The following is an 18,292-nucleotide window of genomic DNA, read 5'->3' on the forward strand; positions in this document are numbered from 1 at the left end:
GAGGGACACTGAGACAACCCCCAAAATAAGCTGGTTAGAGAGCCCCAACACCAGACAACACCATAAAATGGAGTGTAGTCCTTAAGAACCTTGAGATCACTCAAACTTCATCTTTCTCCTCTCAGGGTATACCAGGGAATTACTGCATGTAGAAAAGATATTGCTATTACTCTCATTTCATAAAGAGTATAAATATCTGACTTTTAAGAGGAAAACTAGGGTAGGAACTTGTATAACTACTGAGCTCAATGTCAAAATAAAAAATTTGACAACATGAAGCATCATAAAATTTTTAAATTGTTTATCATTGGAAGGCATAAGATTCCTTTCTGTGTTGTTTCATCAGAACCTCAAGTATGGTTGCCAGCCGGATTACACACAGTAATATAATTAGCTATGTCCTAATACCTTAGTCCAAAGAAAAAATGATCTTATATTCACTTTTATTGAAATGAAACTTTCAAAACTTCTGATCTTACCATTACCAGAACTGCAAGCCAAGGGATTACTAACTGGGGAGTCTAGTGCTTAGAGCACAAAACCTAAGTTTTATTTCCTTTGAAATCAACAACTTGAGTTGCCCCTGGGAATAGTAAGAAAACAAGTTTCAATGTTGGAAAACAGATCAAACACATTCCGTGAGGGTTATGCAACAGCCATAGTGGGCGGCTTTGAAGCTATGGATAGGACGAGCGATTCATTACACCAGGAGAAACCTGGCTAATTCCTGGCAGGTATATGTCTCAGGATTTTGATGACATTCAGTGATAAAGAATAAACACATCCATACTGGTAAGATGATCTGTTCTTCTTTTAGGTACTGAAACTCCTGGAAATTGAAGTCAAAATCGTCATCGTAAGCGAGTAATCTCATTTCCTCCCCTTTGCGAAAATGACGCAGCCTGATGCCTCTGCCTGCCAGGTGAGCATGGAGCAGAACAGCAAAAACATGGATGCCACTTGGCTTTTCAGCTTCCAAAGCCTACGGGAGATACAGGGGAAGACCTGATTAGGTCTCCAAACAAGCGCAGACAGTTCACCTTAAAACAGACTTGGAGGGACAACTGAGAAGAAGAGCTAACACAATTTAAGCCAACACATGACCAGCCAGACATTTATAATTCAGATTTTTCCTGACTTATTCCTATCTTTGTGAAGCAGTACTGGCTGTGAGGAAAGAAGAGGAACTAATGCTTGCTGAGGACCAACTGATCACTTCTACATATTATCTTTTTTTTTTTTTTCTTTTAGGAGGTGAGCAAACAGTTATAGCTTCTGGCAAAAAGAATCCAGTATTTTGGTAGCTTGAAAAGTGAAACTCTTAAAGGGAGAATCTACTCCCACTTTTCCAGATAAGAAAATTGAACTGGGAGAATTAAATTAAATGAATTGCTCACAGTCCTACAGCTAGAGAATGATGTCATGGCAATTTAATTCATGGTCTAAATGGTCTAAATAATTCAGAAGAGCATAACCTTTCCATTCTACCAGTCTTCCATACTGTCTACAACCACAATATCCTATAATTTATAAAGAATATGATCCATGTTGAAATACTTTCATTCAAGAAAAAAAGAACTATGAATGAAGCAGCCATTATAAAATACTTATATATAGTTTTCTCTTATCCAATATGTATTTTATATTAGTTATTTTTGCTATTTGGTTAAAGAAGGGTCAGTAGCTATAAATCAGAGAAAATGAGAAAAAATGAAAATAAATCATGGAAAAAACAAATATGAATAAAAAATAAAGTTGAGAAAGCAAAAGGGGACTATGAAAGGTTGAACCATAAAAGATAAAATGAACTGTCCAATATGAAACAAACAAAGAAAGGAAAAGGAAGGAAAACACCAAAATTCTACTCCTGCAGGCTTCAGGATTTTAAAAAGCAATAAAGGTCTCGCTAAAATTGTAAACAATCATTTTATAGCATGACAACAAGAAAAAGATTAGTAATAAACTTGGAATTTTCCAAACATAGTTTCTACAAGCATAGATTAATCTAGGAAGAGCAGCTCACAGACCCAGATACACCATACCTCTTCCAGGCATTCCAGGGTGCAGTGACCCTCAGACCGGAAGTCAGGCAGGCCTGGAGGGATGGTGTGAAAGAGGCTTACCCAGAGGCCAGCCTCAATAACCCCAGCATCGTATTTCCTTATATCTGCCGTATAAAATAATCTCAATCCAGAATTATCTATCAAGCCTGGAACAAGAGCATTTAGACAAGAAAAATTAAAAGTGAGCTTGAGTACTTAAAAAAGTTTTCCATATTCAGCTGGAATAGGTTTACTGATTTTCCTTAAACTCTTACAAGGGAAAGGAATACAAGCAAAGATTAATGAAAGGCAACATTCAGATTCACAAAGAAAACATACAGCATACCATGGGAGACACGTTTGTATTATCTAATAATATATTCCACAATCATCTAGCATGAAGACAGAAATAAAAATTCTAAGTCATTCATTAGAATATATAGTAACTCAACAGAAGTATTATTTGATACTGTTTTGAGGTGAAGCTCAGTAACATTTACATAGAGGTGAAGACCACTTGGTCTAGAAACCATGTGATGATAGAGAAAAATATTAATAATTAACTTTCTTTATAGTTTATCACCAGTCTTTTAATAATTCATAGTCATATAATCAACAAACAATTATTAAGAATCTATGATGTGAACAACATAACAACAGGCATGGTGGGGAGGAAAGATAAGATACATCTCTTGCTGTGACACAGTTATCATAAGGAGGGAGAGTATGGGCCCCAAACACTTCATAAATCCATCCCACTTGGAAACTAATTGACTTCTTTCTGCAACAGTGACTTACCTACCTGTGACCTGTTGGATCAATTAGCATATAAATAATTTTGTATTGTTATGATTATTTTACTGTTTGCCTTTCCCACTACACTATAATATCCTCGAAGGTGGGGACGTTATGTCATTAAGCACAGATCCAGCATATCCTTGGTGCTCAGTATTTGATGAAAAATTGCACAGATCAGTGTAAAATCATAACCTTGAGTTTCTTCTATTGATAATTTCATATTGAATCCTTTAAGTTTTTGGCATTGGGATATTACATAGTAAATTCAGGTGTAAATACTTGCCCCTCTTCATTTCAACATCATATTACACCAGTGTCAACTTCAGTGTCAACACAGCAAGATGCTTGATATTTTCTAGTGTGATGAATTGTAATTTTTCATGTGTGCTTTTAGAAAGAAAATGTTTCATAAGCACCATGTATTTCAGACTAAGTCACACCATAAAGGGAAAAGTCTGTTTTTCTACTTTCTGGTAAGTAATGTCCAAATGGCTTTTTAAGATTAGTGACTACATGTGCCCATTTGCCTAGCTCATTGCTGGCCAGTGACTGCGGTCCCAGTGAAACTGTTTATAGTGGCCTTTTCTACTCTAAAAGGCATCCCAATTTGGATGACAAATGTATAGGTTAATTTTTTTTACAACATTAAATGCTATTTTATTTGAAGTCTAACTCTGTTAAAATAAAGGGAAAAGTTATAAAACTTTTAAAAATCATAGGTAGAATGTATAAAAAAATACTCACCTTCCTTATATGTTGGATTGTCATAATGGACTTCCAGGAGCACGTAATGAGGATCTAACGGAGTGCCAAGGGATAATCCAACATGAGGTGGATAGGAGAAACCCTAAAAGAGCAAAATTCCATGACACAGTGTTCTGTGAAAGTCCCTCAGAGCTCTACTCCATTCAGAACCCAAACATTCTCAATGATATCTCAACATTCTACAACTGTATTAATCTATAGTTGATCAAATAAAATGGCTTAAGGAAAGAATGATTTCCTGTGGAAACAAAAATAACCCACCCTCATATCAAAACGAGTGCATAGAGTTTTACTTAGAAGTGTTAGAATCATAGGGGGAAAAGGGATCAATTAACTTTGTTACATCTCAGTAATGAGTGGTCCCACCTCTCCACCAATGGCCCAGGCGAAAATGACGGTCTCACAGGTGAGGAAAGCATCGGGCATGTTAGGGTGGTAACACTCGTGCCCGTCGTCCAGGACACTGTCACTGAAGTTGCTGCTGCACTGATAGAGCAGGATGTGATGGACCAGACTCTCGTGGCCTTTCTGAATCACGGGCTCAACCTAAACAAGCACAGGTGAGAGGGATGACGCAATCAAATAAACACCCTTCAACACCCTCTGAGAGGCATGAAACTAGCATAAATGGTCATCGGATTTTCAAAGGAATAGTTTTCTCCATTGTGTAACTTGTGCGGCTGGAGCATAATTTGTTCTGGAGATGATGACTGTGATGATGATGATGACGGCAAGCACAATGGCAAGAGCAAAGATGCACTAACCATTCGCTTCTCTAAGAATCGTTGCTGTCGTTGTTAAGTCACTGAGTCATATCCAACTCTTTTGTGACTCCATGAACTGTAGCCCTCCAGGTTCCTTTGTCCATGGGATTTTCCAGGCAAGAATACTGGAATGGGTTGTCATTTCCTTCTCCAGGGATCTTCCTGACCTAGGGATCGAACCCACATCTCCTCCACCGCACTTGGATTCTTTACCACCTAGGAAGGACTTTACTACTGTGTTGTTTGCTTTTTAAACTCGTTGTTTCCCTTAACATTCTATGTAGCAGCTGTTTCAAAACCTGCTTGCTCTCTTCCAGGCTTTACTTTGCCTGGCACTCTCTATCTCTCCATCTTTCTGTCTCTATCTCTCTCTGTCTCCCTCTCACAGAGGAAAAAAAAAAATTCACACAGGCATAAACTCCTTCAATCTCCCTTAAAATGTTATCTTTGCCCATCCCTACTGGAGGTATTGGGGCTTCCCAGGTGGCGCAAGTGGTAAAGAACCTGCCTGCCAATGCAGGAGACTTAAGAGACGTGGGTTCGATCCCTGAGTTGGGAAGATCTCCTGGAGGAGGGCATGGCAACCCACTCCAGTATTCTTGCCTGGAGAATCCCATGGACAGAGAAGCCTGGCCGGGGTACAGTCCATAGGGTCGCAAAGAGTCAGATGCAACTGAAGCAACTTAGCACACATGCACTGGAGTAGTAATACCTTTCTTCCTATCTATCTTCTATATGGTGCAGAGCATAGTACTAGGCACAAAGGAAAGCTCAATAAAGGACACTTTTATTTTAGTGATTAAAATCAAATTCTAATAAGAATTTTACCATTAGAATTTAGGAGAGAAAAAGTCATTGTAGTGGTGTGCTGTACTGAATCACTGTGTAGTGATTCAAATTAGAAGGAAACTGGAAACTGTGAAAATAGAATGAGTGGTGATGTTGGTCCTGAAAGCATGATTAAGGTGACTATGTTCATTTGACCGTCCCATCTGTAAGTTCCCTTCAGAACACTGTCCAGGAAACCAGAATGAGCTAAGCACGTCCTAACATCTCAAAAAGCCTTACTGCCAGAGAAGGTAGACAAGTCCTGTACTTAGCTTAGCTGGACTATAGAGGTGGCCACTAGTTACAGGGTTCTTAGAGCCTTTTATTAATCTGACAAAGTGATCCTTTGTGTTTTCAAGAGTTTGCTGTCTTAGAGCTCGTCCATGCTTGTGCTTTTAGCCCTAACTACTCAAATGCCAACAATTCATTTAAAAACCTTGCTTTAGACGGGCATAAAAAGATGAAGTGTTTCCAGCTACTTCCTCCTAAGTCTTGCCATTTTGATTTTCTATATAGTTTTTCATTCATTCTTACTTTTTTTAATAGGAAAGGTCAAGGCAGCCAAAGAGAGAAGCAGTAGGCATTAGGTAGAAATCTGAATGGGCAGCCAGGGGGTCTGAATTTTTAAATCCAGCTTTTGTTTTGCGTGGAATAGTGAGCCCTGCTATGCCTAACCCACAAGTACATTTTTAACATCACATTCACAGAAAATGACCTTGCACATGGCTGTGTTTGCACTTATCTCTAGAGGACTGTATACCCTGAAGACAGAAACTATTTTCTATTTTGCTTAAAAATGACAGTTACTGTTCAAACATGGTTGGATAATGTATAACAATTACACAGAAGGGCAGCCCAGGATTTTCTGAGATTATAGTTTCCATGTCAAATTTGATGTGTGTGTGTGTGTGTGTGCGCGCGCGTGTGTGTGCTCAGTCGTGTCTGAGTCTTTGCGACCCCATAGACTGTAGCCCGCCAGGCTCCTCTGTCCTTGGGATTCTCCAGGCAAGAATGCTGGGGAGAGTTGTCATTTCCTCTTCCAGGTCTTCTTCCCAACCCAATGATCAAACCCATGTCTCCAGTAGCTCCTGAATTTGGCAGGCAGATTCTTTACCACTGAGCCACCAGGGAAGGCGCTTTTTTGGCCACCTCATGCGAAGAGCTGGCTCATTGGAAAAGACCCTGATGCTGGGAGGGAGTGGGGGCAGGAGGAGAAGGGGACAATAGAGGATGAGATGGCTGGATGGCATCACTGACTCGATGGACATGGGTTTTGAGTGAACTCTGGGAGTTGGTGATGGACAGGGAGACCTGGAGTGCTGCGATTCATGGGGTCGCAAAGAGTTAGACACGACTGAGCGACTGAACTGAACTGAACTGATACTCATTTGGGTGCATCAGTACTCCAAGGGGGACAGGGAACTGCCAGTATGTCTTTAGCTAAATATTCAGGCACGTGTGAGGATTTTGCTGTGTGCCTAGGGGCTTCCATGGTGGCTCAGATGGTAAAGTGTCTGTCTGCAATTTGGGAGACCCGGGTTTGATCCCTGGGTTAGGAAAATCCCCTGGAGAAGGAAATGGCAACCCACTCCAGTATTCTTGCCTGGGGAATCCCATGGACAGAAAAGCCTGGCGAGCCACAGACCATGGGGTCACAAAGAGTTGGACACGACTGAGTGACCAACATTTCAACACTTTATTCAGTAGTTATCCTTACATATTGTTCTCAGGCACTTCTCTTTCTTTGTCTCTCAATCTCACAACAGGAAACAAAAACAAAACATCTTTTTTCTAAGGACTTTGCCTCTTCCAAGGCTTCTTATGTTTCCCAGTGAACAGTATGTGGGTTTGCATGCAGTAAGTTTCCTTGTTGCTTTGTGGGTGTATTTTTCCTAGGAAATCCTCATTTTCTAGGCTGTACTATCAATTTGTACCCTGGGGGTTGGATTGCAATTTAGTTCTGCTTGAAGCCTTCACTGGGTTTCCAGATGAGACCTTGTTATTTGCCCTCCTTAGGAAAAAGCACAAAGGCCACGGTCTGTCTCCTCTCCCTAGAGACCAGGGCATGTGGACTGAGCGACTTCACTTTCTTTTCTTTCTAAGTTCAAGCCGAACCCTGTAGGCTGTACTGAGCTCTACTAGCTAGGGTCTGGATAGGAGCCCCTAAGGGCAAATGAGGATTGGCTGCTCCCAAGGCAGCTACCCTGAGCTTCCCTAGTGTTTCAGAAGGTAAATAATCCATTTGCAATGTGGAAGACCTGGGTTTGATCCCTTGATTGAGAAAATTCCCTGGAGGAGGGCATGGCAATCCTCCCCAGTATTCTTGCCTGGAGAATCCAATGGACAGAGGAGCCTGGCGGGCTATAGTCCTTGGGGTCGCAGAGTGGGACATGCCTGAGTGACTAAGCACAGCACACAGCAAGGCTGCCGCAGAAACTAGTGGCTTTCACTGAGGCACCACAAGAGGGCACTAGAGAACAAGGGGGGGCAGAGTATGTGAAGCTGGATGGTGTTTAAAGGAGCTTCAAATAACTTTAAAAATTCTTAAAATAAAAAACAAAAAACTTTTAAGAGTAAGTGACTTTTATGCATAAAATAGATAACTAATGAAAATCCACTCTATAGCTCAAGAAACTGTACTCAGTGCTCTGTGGTGAACAAAATGGGAAGGAAATCCAAAAAAGAGGGGATATATGTACACACATGGCTGATTCACTTTGCTGTACAGCAGAAACCAATACAATATTGTAAAGCAACTATACTCCAGTATAATTAATTTTAAAAGAATAAGTGCTCTTTTATATATAAAGCGAGTGCTGAAACCAACACCAAGTTGCCAAGCTCACAAAGCACTCTAGGAACAACAACAGTAACATCTGTCTTTTATTTAGCACCTCCTACCTACCAGCCACTATTGAGTCATTTCACATATTTCACTTACTATTTATAACAAATCTATAAGGTAAATGTTATTGTTTCCATTTGACAGATGAGAAAACTGAGACTTGGAGGATTCTGCAGCAAATCCAACCATGGCTAGGAAGTGGTAGATGGGGATTTGAAACTAGGCTGGTCTAACCCCTTAAGTTGGTACTCTTCAGACTGCAACAATTTATTGAAGGAAGATATGTTGGAGATCACCAACAACCTTAGAAGTTGCTGCCAGTGAGTGGGCGGATGAAAGGTTTCACATAGGCAAGTTGCCGACAGCTGTCAGCAAGAGGGTGATGACACCAGGGAGCCAGCCCCAGGAAGTGCTTCAGGAGCCACTACTGAAAATCCCCACACAATGCCGCCATCAAGGGAGCAGCGCCCCACTGGGAGGGAGCCTCACGCCTGGGGAGTCTCCTGCCTTCTTCTGCCACCCTGTCCACATGCCCTGGTCTCTAGGGAGAGGGGACAGACCGTGGTCTTTGTGCTTTTTCCTAAGGAGGGCAAATAACAAGGTCTCACCTGGAAACCCAGTGGAGGCTTCAAGGAGAACTAAATTGCAATCCAACCCCCAGGGTACAAAGTGATAGTACAGCCTAGAAAATGAGGATTTCCTAGGAAAAATACACTCACAAAGCAACAAGGAAACTTACTGCATGCAAACCCACATACTGTTCACTGGGAAACATAAGAAGCCTTGGAAGAGGCAAAGTCCTTAGAAAAAAGATGTTTTGTTTTTGTTTCCTATTGTGAGATTGAGAGACAAAGAAAGAGAAGTGCCTGAGAACAATATGTAAGGATAACTACTGAATAAAGTGTTGAAATGTTGGTCACTCAGTCGTGTCCAACTCTTTGTGACCCCATGGTCTGTGGCTCACCAGGCTTTTCTGTCCATGGGATTCCCCAGGCAAGAATACTGGAGTGGGTTGCCATTTCTTTCTCCAGGAGGCCTTCCCAATCCAATGATAGAACCCAGGTCTCCTGCATGGCAGAGAGTTTCTTTACCATGTGAGCCAAGAGGCAGCCAGAAAAAATATGAGCTATCAAATTCTTGAAAAGAGGAGAACTTCTTGATAGAGAATTTTCAGTTGACCATGGGGGATAATTGGAGAAGGAAATGGCAACCCACTCCAGTACTCTTGCCTGGAGAATCCCATGGATGCAAGGAGCCTGATGGGCTGCAGTCCATGGGGTCGCTAAGGGTCGGACACGACTGTGCATCTTCACTTTCACTTTTCACTTTCATGCATTGTAGAAGGAAACGGCAACCCACTCCAGTGTTCTCGCCTGGAATATCCCAGGGATGGGGGAGCCTGGTGGGCTGCCATCTATGGAGTTGGACACGACCGAAGTAACTTAGGAGCAGCAACAGCATGGGGGATAATTAAGTGAGACACGAAGAATATCCCTCTGGACAGGAATAACCCACTTAGTGCAGAGTCCAAGTTCCAGGGAATGTGAACACCTTGATGAGAACAGGACAGGGCCATTGGCTCATGGCACCCGGTATGGGGTAGAATTTCCCACAAAGCTTCCTGTCATGCTTACAAAGCCTAGTGTTGCCAGCGCATAGCTACCAACCACCCACCAAATGACCACTGCATATTATCTTCTGCTGCCATGACCATTCCACAAACATCTGAAGCAGTCACAGCACTTGTGTTTTATCCCCTGCTGTGATATCCTACTTTACACCAGGTAAGAGTGAGGCAGAGACAGGCAAGCACCATCTGAGGAAGGAGACCGAAGCACAGAGCTCCATGACTCACGCTGCTTGGCGGCTGAATGTAAGCATCTAGCACTGCTCTTTCTTGTGCTCCTGGTAACAGTCCATGGGAAAGAGCTTTCCTTCAGCATCAGCCCGATCTGGATCAATGGTGGAGTTCTACACTTCTGTACTTAAAAATTTTGGAGACAAACAAGGCTGTAATGCTTATTTGTCTATCACTACTGTAAGGGGGAGCACTTAGAAAGGATCTCCTATTCTGATTCCTCCTTCACAGATGTCACATTATCATCACAAGCAAAATGGGAATCCCCAAAGTTTCCTCTATTCAAAAGAATATTGCAGTGATAGAAAATGTCACAGAAGGTCATGGCAAGATAAAGCACACAAATATAAATAAATCGGTATTTCTGAGACTGTAATGAACATTTAAGTGAATTTTGCTTTTGAGCTGATTATGAGTTTGGCAGAAGAAATAAAGTTTTAAAAATATTATTTAAAAGTGCCCATGGAAGTAGGTGGCAATGACACCGAATATTAAACTATGTCATTGATCACTGTGTTCTTGTACATAAGTGAAATTTACAGACCTAGAAAAGATGGTAGGCCTGTACACCCACCTTCATATGCAACAAGCCAAGCAAGGATGGTCTAGCAGCTGTGGGTTATCTGTTAGCCTATGTGCAAACTAAAAAACAGCCCAGGAACCAAACCACAGATAAAAAGAAAGGGAAGTCTTTAACCTGAAGGATTTTAAAGATTAAGACGGTCCCTTCAGTTAGTTCAAGAAAATGGAACTTAGGGGTATTCTTGAGAAGACTTAGCAATAAAAAGGTGAAAAGATGAGAGCTGCTAAGCATAGCTAAGACCAAGATGAAAATTAACACTGACCATAAAGCAGTGTTGTTTTTGATTGCTGTTTTTTATGTTCCTGAGCATCAAAAAGCCCCAAATATTTATACTGTTCCTCATGGACTCATCTCTCTTATTCTCTTTAGCCAGGTCAAAGCAAAGTCCTTGTAACACACTGACTGCTTAATAGCTACTCATTGAATGGAAATGAAGTTACTACTCCCTTTTCCATCAAGCCCACATTAAGGAGGCTGAGTCATCAAATGCACTGCCTCCTAATTTCCTGATTTTCTCAACTCCAGTGACCTAGGCTACATCCCACATCCTTCACCATCTCCCAGAGATGCAATGACCAAGTCTAGAGAGTGCTCCCTTTAAAAGGTAACCTAGGAACTTCCCTGGTGGTCCAGTGATTAAGAATCTGCCTGCCAATGCAGGGGACACAGGTTCAATCCCTGATCCATGCTCAGTAACAAGAGAAGCCACCACAGTGAGAAGCCCACACACCACAACTAGAGAAAGCCCATGTGCGGCAATGAGGACCCAGCACAGCCAAAAATAAATGAATAATGAATTTTTAAAAAGGCAACCTGAATGTAACCATGTTTTCTTAGCTTTCAAATACCAATGACCTCAATACTAACACTTGTAAAATAAAATTATTTTTTGCTTAATTCCCCTGTACTGGGTTAGGCAGTGTTCCTGCAAAACTCGTATCCACCTAGAACCTCAGAATGTAACCTTATTTGAAAATATGGTCTTTGCACCTGTAATTAGCTAAGATGAGTTTACACTGGCTGAGGATGGATCCTAAATCCAATGACTAGTATCTTTATAGAAGAGAGAGGAGAAGATTCAGTCAGGTACACAAAGAGAAGATGGCCATCTGAAGACAGAGATAGAGATGGGAGTCAAGTTGCCAGAAACCAAGTAACCCCAGAAAGCATAAGAAACTGGAAGGACCAAGGAAGGATTCTCTGCTAGAGCCTTCTGAGAAAGCATGGCCCTGCCAACACCTTGATTTTGGACTTCTGACTTTCAGAGCTCTGAGAGAGTACCTTTCTGCTGTTTCAAGTTACCCAGCTTGTGGTCATTTATTATGGAAGCTCTAGGAATCTAGTACAGTCCCCATCTCAATTTTTAAATAAAAAACTAACAATTTTCAGATGTGCGCATTTGTAGCTAGGTCATGGTTGTCTCTGCACTTATTTCCTCTTATCTGAATAGGTCTGTAGGTTAGCTGGGGGCTTCCCAGGTGGCATTAGAGGTAAAGAACCCGCCTGCCAATGCAGAAGATGCAAGAGATGTGGTGTCAATCCCTGGGTCAGGAAGATTCCCTGGAGGAGGGCATCGAAGCCCACTTCAGTAGTCTTGACTGGAGAATCCCATGAACAGAGGAGGCTGGCAGGTTATAGTCCATAGGATTGCAAAGAGCTGGACATGAGTGAAGCAACTTAGCATGCACATAGGTGAGTTAATAATATTGTCTCAAGGGTAATTTCCTGGTTTGGATAATCAAACTAAGGAAGATAAGATGTTACCATTTAGGAAAATCTACTATTTTTACAACTATTTTTTTGTAAGTCTAAAATGATTTCAAAATAAAAAATGTAAAAAATTAAAAAAAGATTCATTATCTATAGCCAAATATATGCGCATCTTGCTTTTGATTTTATTTTAGGAGGGTTAAAAAAGAGGGGAGATAAAATGCCCTTCTTGACTGGTCTAGGAATACTGAGATCAGTGAGAAAAACAGGAGGTTATTAGAGCTCTTATGGTCAATTTTCCTTTATTTATTCTTCTATGTCTACCCATTTAAGATGTGACTTGTTAAAACACGTGTGGAATACAGCTCTCCAAAGCTAACTTGCAGTTCAATAAATTAAAAATTAAAACAAAAGGAAAGAGGTGATGGGCGGAATCTGTAATGAGCTGGAAATTTTGTAAATCCCCATCACTGTTCTTCTTGCCTGTTCTTGTCCCTGGCATCCCATTCTATGTACCCACCCGAGGCATAGATTGCTGTCCATGTAAAACAGGTAAACCGTCTCTGACAAAGGTTAGCCAAAGGGCATTTGGTTGATAAAGTGATGCAGCCTATGAGAACATTTCAGACAGAACTAGCAGTGCAGATAGATGATTATAAGGTCATATGACTATTTGCCTCCTTTTCTCCCTTCTTACCTCCATCCCTGCTGGGCAGAGCTCCTTGAGAATGACAATATAACTGACTTTTAAGAGGCAACCAAATTGAGCAAGAGAATGATATCATTGTCTCACAGGTACCACCCTAAAATAGTTCAGGGTTCAAAGCAAAACCCGACTTGTTGATATGTATTCAAGGGGCCACAGCTTGAATGGACTTGGCAACTAAAGTCCTGGAAATCATGTTCAAATCAGATGAAGATGAACAGAAGAAATGAAGAAAAGGGGAAAATTGAGGGAGAGGAAACCACTGGGAAATAATTCATCCCCTACTGCAATCTTGAATTCTCAAAGGAACTACCATCTTCAGGTGGGACCATGCCCTGCCAGCCACAACTGACTAGTTCAGGGGCCGGTGCCCAACACATCAATCCTTTTTTTGGATTTTCAAACTATGAAACAAGAACACATTGTCCACTAGAAGGTGGAGACTGCGGAAGAAGCCAGTATGCGGTGAGATACAATAAAAGCTCACAGAAAAGTCCCAAAGACAAGACAGTCTTGGTAGGGTTTGAACACTTCACTCAAGCTGTTCCTGAAACCAGCTTGTCTCTACCATCCTGTGGCTTATTTATTCAACCTTTCCTCTTAATTCACGAGTCAGCATATTCCTTTTGTGCAGGTTGGGTTTCTGTTACTTGCAACCAAGAGTCCTGATTGATAATCATGTGTGACCCTATGGACTATAGCCCACCCGGCTCCTCTGTCCATGGGATTCTCCAGGCAAGAATCCTGAAGTGTGTTGCTATGCCCTCCTCCAGGTGATCGTCCCAACCCGGGGATCAAACCCACGACTCCTGGGGCTCCTGTGTGGATTCTTTATTGCTGAGCCACTGGGGAAGCCACCAATTAACAATCACACCATTAACCATATATCATCAATTTATCAATATGCGTGTGCATTTATGTAGTACTGTCTGAAAACATCTCTTTCTCTCAGGAAACTTGCCACATAAAACTACTTTGCTTTTGTTTTACTCTTTTATTCTAATTATTACTCATAATTGTATCTGTGTAAGGTAATAACAAAGTTACTTCAATAAAGTGCCCTTGAAAGATAATATGGAGAGAGAAATCTACCCCTCTAACACACATAAGTGTCTCTATCCCTTGCTTATTGATTACTGAAATTCCAACACACTTAATATTAAACAGTAAGCCTGTTTTAGTGAATATGCAAGTACACTTAAGAAATGTTAAACATTGTGATTCATAGTCATTTACTTCTGCATGTGAATTAACTAGGTACCTTTGCCAAACAGTTCAATAATGTTAAAAAAGATATAAAATTACCTTTAAGAGCATTTATAACACAACATAGTGTATATATTTGTTCTTTGAATTCTTAACAGACTATTTATGATCTATGCTGCTAAGTTGCTTCAGTTGTGTCCGACTCTGTGCAACCCCGTAGATGGCAGCCCACCAGGCTCCACTGTCCCTGGGTTTCTCCAGGCAAGAACACTGGAGTGGGTTTCTATTTCCTTCTCCAATGCATGAAAGTGAAAAGGGAAAGTGAAGCCACTCAGTTGTGTCCGACTCTTAGCAACCCAATGGACTGCAGCCTACCAGGCTCCTCCATCCACGGGATTTTCCAGGCAAGAGTCATAGTTATATATTAATATTTGGTTAACTGAGATTTTTAATAAACTAGAGACCACCAAGCTACTCTAAGAAAATTTAAATTAACTATAAAATTAATTTTATAAATTTAAATTTAGTTTATTTAATTTTTTATTTAATTTATAAATTTGCTATATGGCCAGTAAAGAGTAGTGGAATGACCTGGAGGTTTGGAGACCAAGTTTATTTCCTGGCTGTGCCATTAACTGTGTCCTGCTGTGTGACAGGACTTTGAGCAGGTCACATCACACTAGTGCTTACTTTTTATCAGGCTCTAAGACTCATGTTTATATAGAGACTCAGTTAAGTCGCTCAGTCATGTCCCACTCTTTGCAACCCCATGGACTGCGGCACACCAGGATTCCCTGTCCATCACTAACTCCTGGAGCTTGCTCAACTCATGTCCATTGAGTCAGTGATGCCATCCAACCATCTCATTCTCTGTCATTCCTTTCTCCTCCTGCCTTCAATCTTTCCCAGCAGCAGGGTCTTTTCTAAGGAGTCAGTTCTTTGCATTAGGTAGCCAAAATATTGGAGTTTCAGTTTCAGCATTAGTCCTTCCAATGAATATTCAGGACTGATTTCCTTTAGGATTGACTGGTATGATCTCCTTGCAGTCCAAGGGACTCTCAAGAGTCTTCTCCAATACCACGGTTAAAAAGCATCAGTTCTTCGGTGCTCAGCCTTCTTTATGGTCCAACTCTCACATCCAGACATGACTACTGGAAAAACCATGGCTTTGACTAGATGCACCTTTGTTGGCAAAGTAATGTTTGTATTTTAATATGCTGTCTAGGTTGGACTAGACATATAAACATTACATTCATTTAATCCTCAAAACAACATAATGAGCTTAGGTAATAGAATTATCACATTTGCTATAAATGGAAAGTAAAACTCATATAAATTAAGAAACTTGCCCAAGTGTCAAAGCCCTGTTTAACTTCTGATGGCCTGCACTGTGAGTTGGTGCTCCTCACAACCACACTGACTGATGTACTGGCCTCTTTATCGGCAGGGCAGTAGGTGGCAGAGTGTCTGCTCCACCGAGATCACGTCAGGTCTCCATAGCCTTTACTGTATACCCATCATCCAGATTCTGTTGTCTAATTTCTAATTACTTCCCCTGAGACTCCTCGGAGGCATAATCTTGCACTCACTTTGCAAAAAACAAGAAGTGCAAGATAATGTACATTCTTCTAGGGAAGGTGAAAAGGGAGGATGAATGTCTAGCAATCTTAGGTCAAGTGGGACAGCTCTAAACACACTTCATATGCTATGGATTGAATACTTGTGCCTCACCCTGAAATTCATATATTAAGATCCCAACCCTCAAACTTATCACAAACTAGGCCTTTGAGAGGTGCCTTTTAGGTCATGAAGGCAGATCCTCATGAATGGGATTACTGTGCTTGTAAGTAACCCCAGGGAGCTTTGTCCTTTGTGCCTTCCTCCATGTGAGATTGCAGTGAAAAGAACCTCTGAGGAAGAGGTTCTCACCAGACACCAGAGCTGCCAGTGCCTTGGTCTTGGACTTCCTGGCCTCCGGAACTATGAGAAATAAATTTCTCTTGTTTATAAGCCATCCAGTCTATTGTATTCTGTTAGACGAGATCAAACAGGCTAATACACTGAGAATAAGTTAAACCTGGAACTACAAAGCCATCATATCCTTGCTTGGCTCTTTCCCTAGCCTTCCTCTGCCCCCTATTGTTTTCTCCTATTACTTCCTTAATCAATCCTTCCTACATAAATTCTTGTCTCCAAGTACTGCTTCTGGAAACCCAACCTAAGACAAGTAGTGTAATGGGAAGAGCATTTTCGGACCACATTTTCTTGGATTTGAATCTTTCTCCATTAATACCTTATTTATGTTTCTTGAAATATATTTGACACATAACACTGTGCAAATTTAAGGTGTACAACATGCTAAGAGACTTGATTTGAGTTTTAAATCCGTATATGTAAGACTGAGATGTGTTTTCTCTACAGAGATATTTTTCTGAATTACAGCCTCCCTCCTTTCTCCAAAAGAAACTTAGCTACATTGACACTTAAGGGTGTTTGTGTACAGTTTTGAATATAAGCATTCCTTATCATTTTGCTCTGAAAATCTTTTCTCTCAAAGAGATGCTCTCCATTTAGTCATGCACTCGACTAATCAACTAAGAAAAAACACAAAAAACCACACACCTATATCTAGTCTACTGTGTGCTCTGTGTTAGGTGTCAAAGGAGAAAGCAAAGAGGCACCAGACATGACTCTGACAGTCATATTGTTAGGGGAGGCACACTGACTGAAAGCGTCCACCCTGGCCAGGCACCATGGAACCAACTGCATGAGCTGTTTTACAAGAGGAGGTCCTGCTAAGGAACACAGAACTAATAAGCTGCCACCACCAACTGGAAGAGTTCAGGAAAGGTCAAAAGAAGACATCACATGTCCGACCACCTCCCAGAATCCTCACTGGCATCCATCTTCACTGAACAAGGTGTGCACCACCAGGAAGGACTCTGAGTCAGAATGATTGGCTAAAGACTACCTGGAAACTAATCCCATCAACGTAAAACCCGAGACAGCGAGCCACGTGGCAGAGCTGTTCTCCTGGGTTCCCTTACCCTACTGCTCTCCAAGGGTTCCCTTTCCCAATAAAATCTCTTGCTTTGTCAGCACATATGTCTCCTCGGACAGTTCATTTCCAAGTGTTAGACAAGAGCCCTGTTTTGGGCCCTGGAAGGGGACCCACTTTCTGCAACAATATGGTTCATATTCTAGAATAGTGGAGAAGTGTAGACGAGAGAATGATAATTTCTGGTTGCCTCCCAGCCTTGATTCCCCTAGAAGATTTTCCTACCAGAATCCTTAATTGCTTATGTCGCTCAGTCGTCTCCGACTCTTAGCGATCGCATGGACTGTAGCCCACCAGGCTCCTCCGTCCATGGGATTTTCCAGGCAAGAGTACTGGAGTGGGGTGTCATTGCCTTCTCCATCCACTGGGCTAAGAACGATTCCTACTTCCCTTGAGTAGCCTAAATTCATTTATGTGACCCCATCCTTTGAACTTAAATTGGTCAAGTCACAGGGACTTTTCCATGGTGGCTGATGGAAGAGATGTCCTCTCCTTTCCCCAAGATGTGAAAGGAAAACTGTTATGTTGGGAGTTGAGGCCATCATTTTCCTAACTTGAGGGAAAACAGGCCAAGGATGAAAATAACAGAATAGTAAGGCCAAACTCAAGGAAGCTGAAGTTCTTGAAACATCATAAATCTCCAGAATAACAGATTTGCCTGAAATCAACACAAAGCAATGCTCAGTTGAAATGAAAATCAGTTTGGTACTGATAGTAATTGTCAATGACAATAATTTTCTTCAATCACCCTTCATTTCTTTCTTCTCTTGAGACAAACAATGCAAACTGAGATGAGCACTCAAATCTGGATTAAGTTAGAAGCTCTGTTAATTAAGACTTCTGAAAAAAAAAACACACACACACACACAAAAACGAGTTCCCAAAATAGCTAACATGTGAGTTTTGGGTTCTATAACATATCTGAAAACCAATTTTTTTTTTTTAATGAGAACACTAAATATTTAGAATATCCCAAAACAATATAGCTTCTCAGGTGGCTCAGACAGTAAAGAATCTGCCTGCAATGCAGGAGATCCAGGTTAGATCCTTAGGTCAGGAAGATCCCCTGGAGAAGTGAATGGCCACCCACTACAGTATTCTTCCCCGGAGAATTCTATGGACAGTCCAC

At 41.3% G+C, this 18,292-nt stretch overlaps 1 protein-coding gene across 1 annotated transcript in view; it reads right to left on the reverse strand.

Moving 5' to 3' along the window:
* The window catches only part of MOXD1 (monooxygenase DBH like 1), a 94,766-nt gene that overhangs the window by 19,943 nt on the left and 56,531 nt on the right, over positions 1-18,292 (reverse strand). Inside the window, exons 5-8 of the mRNA XM_027972473.2 lie at positions 3,972-4,151; positions 3,585-3,687; positions 2,043-2,209; positions 791-982 (exon numbers count right to left, since the gene is read on the reverse strand). Of these exons, the coding sequence (XP_027828274.1) occupies positions 791-982; positions 2,043-2,209; positions 3,585-3,687; positions 3,972-4,151 (642 nt within the window). The remainder of the gene's footprint in view (positions 1-790; positions 983-2,042; positions 2,210-3,584; positions 3,688-3,971; positions 4,152-18,292) is intronic.

This window comes from Ovis aries, chromosome 8 (assembly GCF_016772045.2).
Source record: "Ovis aries strain OAR_USU_Benz2616 breed Rambouillet chromosome 8, ARS-UI_Ramb_v3.0, whole genome shotgun sequence".
NCBI lineage: Eukaryota > Metazoa > Chordata > Mammalia > Artiodactyla > Bovidae > Ovis > Ovis aries.